Consider the following 9235-nt stretch of genomic DNA (forward strand, 5'->3'; position numbering starts at 1 on the left):
CATTGTTTTAACTGTTTTTAAAATAAAAAATAGAAAATAGACAGATATGATTTGCAGTATTTGCCTAATTAATTGGTCAGAAAATGATATAATAGTCCGACCAATTATGTCAAACCCCTAATGGAGGAGACAATCTCAGCCGGACAATTAGTCTCCCTCACTAGTCAAACACCGTCAGAGACGCTTCACCAAATGGTGCATTTCTTGTGTTTTTTTTTTTCTTCAGCTTTGCAAGTGGGATAAGAAATGAGCGTTCGACATTCATTGCCAATGGTTAAACCCAATTGGGCTACGTTTTATATTTATTTCATTTGACCTCTTATAATTAGGTTTAATATTTCTGGATCTCGCCAGTACGGTGATAATTAAAATTTTATGAGGTGAACTAAAAGCTCAACCATATTTGAACTACACACATGCACTTTCCACGTTTAAAATTTTGAATTTGTTAACTTTCTTTTGGGTGATTATGATGAGTATTTCATCTTACTGCTTAGAAGTGAGCCGTCGTTGCCATAGGATACAGGGTTTGCTTTTGATTCTTCGAAATGCCGTTTCAACTTGCATGTCAGTAGCTCTCTTTTTATAAAATAGAGAATTGATTACATCAATGATTCAAACAAAAATTAATCACCCATTAGCCCCCGCCCCGATAGTTGTTGAGCTAACAAACTAGACAATTAAAAGTTTGCTAAAATCTGAAATCCATGTTAAAAAGTGGGTTCAGATTAACCTCTCATTTGAGACTCAAGACACACCCTTTTTTTTCTTCAAGTAACAATCGAATTTTACTTTATTTTTTTCACTTTTTACTGGGCGTTTTTTCTTGGAAAAACTCTTCGCCAATCTATGCAAAGAAACATTTTCAATTATTTAACTTCATAATTCCGAAGCATCCAAGTCCGAACGCCAGTTAGTAATTCATATTGCCACGATCCAAATGAACAAGTGGTTTGTACCTTTGCTGCTCAACAGTACGATACTATCGACAAGATGGTCCCTCTCCCTCCGCAGAAATTTATACGTCAGTGTGCATGCGCGCGCTCCCGCGCCCGCGCCCGCGCATTCTCCTCCGTGACAAGAATAAATTGGACAAACGGACATGCAACATGAGGGCCGTTGCTTTACGACGCTGCCATTTCCCAAAATTACAATCGCGTACCACTCGCTCCGATCCCCCGGAGCGGCTAGCCGATTGTACGGGTCCGAACCCACGCTTTGGATCCTGAGCCAATGGATTCGGGTTGAATTCAACTTTGACCTGACACCCGCTCTACCAAGTTCCAGCGTCGAGCTGAATCTGGAGCGTCCGTGCTCTGGCATCGTGGATCCCGATACCTGCTGTTTTATCGAAGGCTCAGATCCGGTTCTTGCATCCGAACGAAATTACCGGACCGGCATTTTTCATTTTCGAATCACCTTCGTCCAGGGGCATTTAAGTCATTCCAGAAGACACTGACCTTTCTGAAAATAGGAAAAAAAGGTCTTTTTTTTAAAATTTAAATGCAAAGGCGAGGCAGCAGCTTTTAGGGGATTTTGTCTTTCTCTCGTTTTGTGAGGTGACAGCTACCCGGAGGCCCTTTCTCTTGAAGGGTAATTCGGTCATTTTGAGGTGATGTTAATTGTGTTTGCTTTGGAAAAAAAATCTCCTATGCTATATTATCAATATTATCACGAACGTAATAATTTTCAATAAATTATTAAATGACAATTTTACCCTTTTACATGGAAGTCCTTTCCGACCTACCATATCGCGATTCCGGTCTTGGAGACAAGCAACGGCTATGAGATTGAAAAGCCAAAAGGCCTCAACTCTAGCTGTCCGAAAAGGCAAGCTAGGCTTTTTCCACCGTGCCAAATTACTGTCTCGCCCTTGTGGTCGAAGTTCGACTCGGCTAATCGCCCTTGCTGAGGACCTGAGGTGCGTTTGGGGGCGCGCTGTCATGGGAGACATTTTGTCGCTAATTCGGGCCCGTTTGATTTTTTTTTTTTTTTCTTAAATAACTTGTTCATTGTATCATTATGGGTGCATGCTCTACCCGTCGGAAAATATGTTCAAAGGTAGGGGTGAACCCAAGCCGAGCCGAGCCCAATCAGCTCTAGCTTGGTTCGACAATGAAACCTTAAACTCGAGCTCGAGAATAGCTTGACGAAAGCAACTCGATCTTGACTCGGCTGTTACGTGTTGAGCTTGAACTCGTCTTGATTAATGCTCGGCAAACTAGTTTTGAATAAAATTGATATTCATCGTTACGTGTGAAGCTCGAGCTTGACTTGACTAGATTTGACAAACTTGTAAACTCGTTTGAGTATATCGACTTGATTAAGGCTCGAATTCAACTCCGTAGTTACGTGTTGAGTTCGAACTCAACTCGATTATCTGAACGAGTTGACTCATGACTCAAGCTCGACTCATTAAACAAATGACTCAGCTCGAACTCGTTTAGGAACCGAACTTTCACCAATCGAGCTCGACTCGTTGTTCCCTCTTTTTTTTTTTTGTGGGGTTTTGAGTTATGTCGGTATCAATATACCCATCAACTACCCACTACTTAAAGATATAAAAATACAATGCTGGCATGAATCAAACTAAAAGGCCTGCCTTTTTATAATCTCTTAACCTGACCAATCATGTTATACTCCTTAAAACACTTATTTTACAAAAAAAAGCCTACAGGTTTCCTAAATTTTCATCTGCATCTGTCTTTTTTGTTTTTCTTGTCTTCAGTTGCCAACCTCATTATTTTTTTCAAGCCCACATGGGAGCCGGTTACATCAATACGCTTCTTTAAATAAGTCTGTTATAATATTTATTGTTTCACTGAATATTTAATTGTATCGGATCTACGGTTAACAAAAACATCTTAAAATGTATCAAATCACAATCTTTTTTTTTTTTTTCTTTTTTTGTGCGTGAACACTCGTTGGAGAATCTTTATACATCAAATATGCTTTCATTCAAAGCATCCTTGCAACGAAGGACGACGTTCATAATTGATTGCATTGATAATGCCAGTGAGGATAAAGAGGGATCTAATTCTTGTATCATGTACAATTAAAACTTAGTCGATCAACATTTCGTGGAAAGGAGAAATCGGTCAAATTTTGGAGCCAAGTTCATTATCATCACAGCTGAACCAAGTCCAACTTGTTTCGTGCACGTAACTGAACCTTTGATCAATCGATTTGCTATATCATTATGATCATACGCTATGTCTTCTCAATTATATGAATCTGAGTTGTACATTCATATCCTTTTTTTTTTTTAATCTAATATGCATTGGGACATGTTCACGTGCTCTTGTACGATGCACTTAGACACATAATCAGAATAATTTGCCAAGAACTTCTTAAAAAATGAACATGGATTTAAGGGCTAGACAGACCAGGGTCAAGACCCACAAGCATGTGGGTTCCTGGCCCGAAAGAACTCAGAAAGTCAAAGGGGGGTTGGTCAACGGCCCAACTGTAAAGAAGGGCAATTATGTAAATATGTCGATTCCATGGGGAAGCATCGTCTCAAAGAAAAGAAGACTGGAAACAGGACAACCAGGAAAAGCCATGGTGTGGATCTGATTCAGTGGGTGTAAAGAGAGAGTTTTTTAGATGGAAAAGTTTGAATTTTGGAGTTTGAAATATGGAGAGAGAGAGATGGTGGGAATACGTCGTAGTCAGTTGCAGTGGAAGGTAGAACGCACGAAGCAAGTGCTTTGAGTTTGGTCGCAGAGGAGGAGGAAGGCAGAGGAGTGGTCCAGTGTTTCTCTTTTCTTTGACGAATGGTTTTGTGGAGGTGCACAGGATTTTGAGTAGCTCGTGGAGCCTGGTCTGTTTGCTGCTGGAGGTAAAATTTGAGTGAGTTTTTGAAACTCTCACATGGCTGACCTCATGTTGCGTTCTGTTTTTTTTCTTTCCTTCTCCTTCTTTTATGGCGGTTTTCCACTGTGACCCACCTTTTTATTTGGCCTAAAATGTGGGTCAGAAGGCTGGGTTTCGTGTGTGATGTTGCTGTTATCCTTAAAAAAAATGTTTTCTTGATGAGTATACTTGTTGGATTGTGGGTGGTGGTATTTTGTTTCCTGGGGTCTGTGAATTGAGAAATTTGATGTTGGTTATGCCTGGTCTGTGAGAAGAAGGAAGGGAGGGAAGGGAGAGCGATACTTCGTCATTCTTCCTTTGTTCTTTTCTCTTTTGCGCTTGAAATACTGGAGCTTCTTCTCTTCTTTTTCTTTTTTTCTGGAAGTTGTCTGGTTTAGTTGGTGGTGGAGGTTTCGGAATTGATGGAGATCCTAGAAATTGAATTTTGAGCATGCTGGAGCTGTGATGGAAGGGAAGAAGGTTGGACATGTTTTTTGGCGTGTTTGTTCTCGATCGTTTTTATATTTCTCGCCTCGTAACAAAATATTAGTTGGTTTCCTTGCTTTTCTGTTTTCCACACAGTGAAACCTTTTGTTGATTATGTACTTTTGGCACCATCTTCTTCTTCAACCCTGTGGCACTTGAAGGGCAGGAGATGGAAGGCAGATGTGCTGGCTGTTTCTTTCGTTTTCATGTTGTTACTTTTTTACTTTGCTGTTAAACTTATGGGGATTGCTTAATATCTGCGCGATGATATTTTCTTTCTTATAGCTCCATTTTTTTTTTCTTTTTTTCTGTTCAGGAATTCTTTCGAGAGCAGTATCAACGTACAATTAAGCAGCAGAAACTGGCTACACAAGCGACGAGTCTGTAAAATGGCGAAGGTAACGAAGATGAATTGTAGAGTATCAGAGAGAATATATGTTATTTGAGTTTTGTATCTGAAATTGTCAGTTTGAAATTGCATCTCGTCATGCTTTTGTGTGATGACAAGCGATGCACGGGCGGGAAGCTAATGGATTTAAAGGGTAAACCATGGGTGACTGCACCATGCCAAAGCTTCCGTTGGGCAGCCTGGCGGCAGGCTGTGCGGTCTGGGCTCTCTTCACCTGGAGAGTGTTTCACGGAAACTAATTGAGTTAATGGAACTATAATGAATGCAGAATCTTGTTTTCTGGAGGGTGACAACCAAAAAAATTATTGTTTCCATCTGTTCTAAAATTCGTAGGCAGTGAGTCATCTGCCAATTAACTTGACTAGCAGATGAGTGGCTGCTTGATTTAATGGAGTTCTGGCACATACCTCGCCTAATAACTGAGTAAGGTTACCGTTAACTGTCAAGATTAGAGTGAAACTTGTGATTCTAACGCTAAAACTTGGAAGAGAGGCCTGATTTGAACTGGTTAAGCCAATGAATTTGTCTACTGAGATACCAATATGCTAATGTTCATAAATCCAGAGCCACTTCTAATTTGGGATATCGGGATTTAGTGTGTCAAAAGGTGACATTCTTATTATGTTGGATTTTGACTGTGCTATGTTATATCGGATACTTATCAAAGAAACTTTAATTCACGTTTCTTCTAAACTTACATCTTTGTTCATCTGTTAGTTGTACATTTGGTTATTATGGAGGAGTCCATTTTATAACTATCTGTCTCTTTTATATCACAATAAAACTTACTCTGACAACATTATTGTATGTCTGTTTTACATCCATATAACCATCAAATTTACCAGTGATAATCTAATTCATATCTGTCATGCTCTGTGCCCTTCTCTCGCTTAACGAATTGGGTCGTACATTTATGAGTCCTTCAATAGAGACAGCCATAATTGCATCTTTAAGAATTTTTTTTCAGGATTTGTGGTTAATATGTAGCTGAAGGACCTGCAAGTATGTACCTTCTATACATAATATTATTTTTTCTGTTAACCTTTTCTCATGATTAACCTTATTTGGAGGAGCAATTGTTAATCCTGCAGTTTCTTGTTGATAATTTAATGAGTACAAATGGCGAAAAAATAATCTTAGTACTAAAAGTCATGTGGTGTTGTGCAGGCTGAGACAGTCTAGACAAGTTGAAGCAGCTTTGTCATTTTCATCTGAGACTGAGCATTTTTCATTTCTATTTGTGATGGAGACAGAAGAGACTTTTGCAGATGCACATGAACATTTCTCAGATGACTATTTGTCAAAGTCATTCCTGAATGTTGATGTAGCATTGGCTAGAGATGATGGGATAGACTCTGACGAGCAGGATTTGGCTGAGAGGGTAAGGGGGGACTCACCTGAGCTATTTGCATCTTCGGAGCTGTGCTCCAGCTCATACCAAGTCGATTCTTCTTGCACCAACTTTGATGAAAATATTCAAAATGAGTCCACAACAAACCCTGTTGTTGGTGAGGCTGAAGAAGTCAGTACTTACTGTGGGAACACATATGGAGCTAGCAGTGGGAACACTCGAGAAGGATCCATCACAAACCAGTTTGTAGGGAGACCTAGATCTTGTAATTGTATAAATACCATGATTTACAGAGATTGCAAAGCATGTAGTTGCTCAGCTTCAGCAGAAACTAAGGTTTTGGACTATCTCACTGTATCTGCCCCCTTAAACATTATATGCAGAGCGTCAATATCATTTAAGGATCCAGTCGAGTTTAAAACCAAGATGGAGTTTCTCTTTGGTAGTTCAAAATTTCAAAAGCAAACAAAAAATAGCAACAGATTGAACAGCCTTATGCTTCACAATATGATAATGGCCGATTCGGATGACAGTAATCGTCCAAAGAGTGTAAAAATTAGCCCAGTGGGCCAGTGGGTTATAAATGCTGTTAATGGGAATGGAAAGGTTGCTAGCATTTTAAGAAGTCCTTTACTTATTCAGTTAGGTGATCAGGTTAAAAATATTGTCCCAGACAGGTTGACATCTACTGAGGATAGGAGCACAAGCTGCTCAGATTCTGATAGTTTTCCTCTTGAAATTTGTGGAACTTCGTCACATGCACCAGAGGCAGCATCAGTGGGAGACAGATATGATTCAGATATAACTAGGCAGGAATTCTCAGATGGTGTAATATTTTCATGTTCTAGTTCTAAGACAGCAGATTCATGTCAATCCAGTTCTTGTCTGTCTTTCTTCAGAGGAGTGCTTCAATGTAGCTGGGAAGGTGGAGTCCCTCATTTTATATTTTCATTGGATGACAAGGGAAAGGTTTATGGGGCAAAACCATGGAGGATAGAATCTTCAAAAGATAAATCCTTAGACTGGATATATCTATTCTATAACAAAGGCCGTGGTCACAAGCAAATTAATGGCATTGATCACATTTCAGATATTGTTGGCAAGATGAAAGTATCAAGCTTGCTTTCACTTGATTGTGACAATGTAAATCAGTTACGGTTTGAGACAGAATATGTTTTGTTTGGTGTAAGTGCGAGATGTCATGAAGAATTTAGGCAAGATATGTCACCTGTAAACATGGACGGCAAGAAGAACAAGGGGATGCAGAAGATAGTATCAGATCTTTTTAAGGCATCACACCAATCTAAGCCTAGAACTATTACTAAGTCAGTTCTGTCGAGCTCCAACAATGATGACCATTCTCAGACAGGCTCTCGTTCTAAGGGGACAGACTTCAATCATTTGAATGCAGAGAACCTTTTAATGAATCAGCTCATACCCAATCTTGAGCTGGCTGCTGTGGTGGTGAAAGGTTGTCTGAATCATAGGAATAACCAAGAGTCAGCCTTTGGAGGTTGGGGCCTGAAATTCCTCAAAGAAAGAGAGGTTGGGAACTCTAATGAACCTGTAGAAAGAAGTAAAGGGAAATCTACTGCAAACATAACTGTTCTAGTTCCTGAAGATTTTCATGGTGGACCAATGACCAGAAATGGTGGGCCATCGAGCCTTATTGAAAGATGGAGATCTGGTGGTGGTTGTGATTGTGGTGGTTGGGATCTTGGCTGTCCTCTGAAAGTGCTTGATGATCGGTCATGTGAAGGCACAAATATGAATGAAGCTGAATCTCAGGAAGAATGTAAATCGACTGATCTGTTTGTAAAGGTAACTGTTATTTTGTAGTCAAGTTTTGTTCCAAAGCCGATGCAATTAGTAACTTGACTCTTCAGAACTGAAATTTAAATGGTTAAGTCAGCACATCAGACTTCACTGGTACACATGAAAGATGAATTACGAATTTCCATGAATATAGGCATCAATTATTTGTAAAAATATACAAACCTAATCATCAAGCTGTACCTCTATGAATTCATGTTGCAGACTAGCAGCTTGAGCAAAGTAAGAAATTCAAATGTCAAAATTATGTTTCTATGATAATTAAACTTAGATCTCCCATGAGCATATATTGATTTTCACTAGATATTGAAGTTAGTTTCTTTGTAGGCTGAAAAGGCTTCTGAGGACTCATCTTATATGCTCAGTTTCTCCTTGTGAAAATGCTTATGGATATGTTTTAGTTGTCATTGGTACAATTTAGGCAGGGATATTACTCTTTTAGAACTATAACTGAAACAGTCAACGATTGACCCATTGTTATATGGTTGATGTTCAGGGTAACAGGGAAGATTTACCCGTCCTGAGAATGGTGAACGTACATGAAGGCTTGTATTTCATTCACTTTCAGTCTACATTGTCAGCTCTGCAGTGTTTCTCCATCGGAATCGCCATAATCCACAGCCAGAGTCCATCTCTCTTCTCTAAAATGTACAATAAATGACCACATTAAAAGAATGACGATTTGTTTGGACCAGTCTCCAATTTTTGCTAGAGGAAAACACACCTCGTACATGTCAGAGGACCGAAAATTCTCAGATCCTGTGCTTCAAATTACTGACAAATTAATTTCACTGTAATCAGAGGTTGCACCATGAATGGAACAACAGAAAGGAGGCTGTGGTTGGATTTTGAGAATGTACCAACGATACAATTTCCTTACTATATTCGGCGTCTCTCTCAATATTAGACTCATGAAGAAGGTTAGGCAGCTAAACTTCCGTATGTATAAAAGATAGATGCCTTAGTTTTATTGGTGTGTATATCATTGTATCTTTAGAAGTATAACTGCATCGAGCCATCTGCATGTATATTTATATTCAATTCTCATGAGTATATAAAATAATGTCCACGATAATATATTTGCCTCCTCCCACTTGCAAGTATTTCTAACCTGCAATAACATGTTTGAAGTGTTCCGGGTCGAATCATTTACTGTTTTCATTTTTAGATGTCTAATTTCATGGACTACTATGTAATGAATGATATTGAAGGTGCACTGTATTAGCTTTATAGTGGAAAAAAGATTGTCTATCAAAGTGAGCTGTTGGCACAAACAGCTGCGACTGATTCTCGGTATCAGT

The 9235-nt window shown here is 39.2% G+C and overlaps 1 protein-coding gene across 3 annotated transcripts; it reads left to right on the forward strand.

Annotated features, from left to right (window-relative positions):
• Positions 1–3564: 3564 nt before the first annotated feature.
• LOC116265716 (uncharacterized) lies at positions 3565–9027 on the forward strand. 3 transcript variants are annotated; one of them, XM_031646538.2, is made up of 4 exons: positions 3565–3852; positions 4658–4739; positions 5918–7922; positions 8431–9027. In XM_031646538.2, exons 3-4 carry the CDS (start codon positions 5994–5996, stop codon positions 8593–8595), a joined length of 2094 nt encoding a protein of 697 aa, XP_031502398.1. In that variant the 5' UTR covers positions 3565–3852; positions 4658–4739; positions 5918–5993; the 3' UTR covers positions 8596–9027. The 3 variants fall into 3 exon arrangements, with proteins under 3 accessions (XP_031502398.1, XP_031502399.1, XP_031502397.1); XM_031646539.2 differs by having other exon boundaries at positions 3565–3841; XM_031646537.2 differs by lacking the exon at positions 3565–3852 and adding an exon at positions 3913–4335.
• The last annotated feature ends 208 nt before the right edge of the window (positions 9028–9235 follow it).

This window comes from Nymphaea colorata, chromosome 12 (genome assembly GCF_008831285.2).
Source record: "Nymphaea colorata isolate Beijing-Zhang1983 chromosome 12, ASM883128v2, whole genome shotgun sequence".
Taxonomy (NCBI): Eukaryota; Viridiplantae; Streptophyta; class Magnoliopsida; order Nymphaeales; family Nymphaeaceae; genus Nymphaea; species Nymphaea colorata.

Excerpts from the sequence above, each read along its gene's own strand:
- LOC116265716 (XM_031646538.2), top strand. The coding sequence starts at position 5,994 with ATGGAGACAGAAGAGACTTTTGCAGATGCACATGAACATTTCTCAGAT. Across the intron at positions 7,923-8,430 it reads CGACTGATCTGTTTGTAAAG|GGTAACAGGGAAGATTTACC; the intron begins GTAACTGTTATT and ends GTTGATGTTCAG.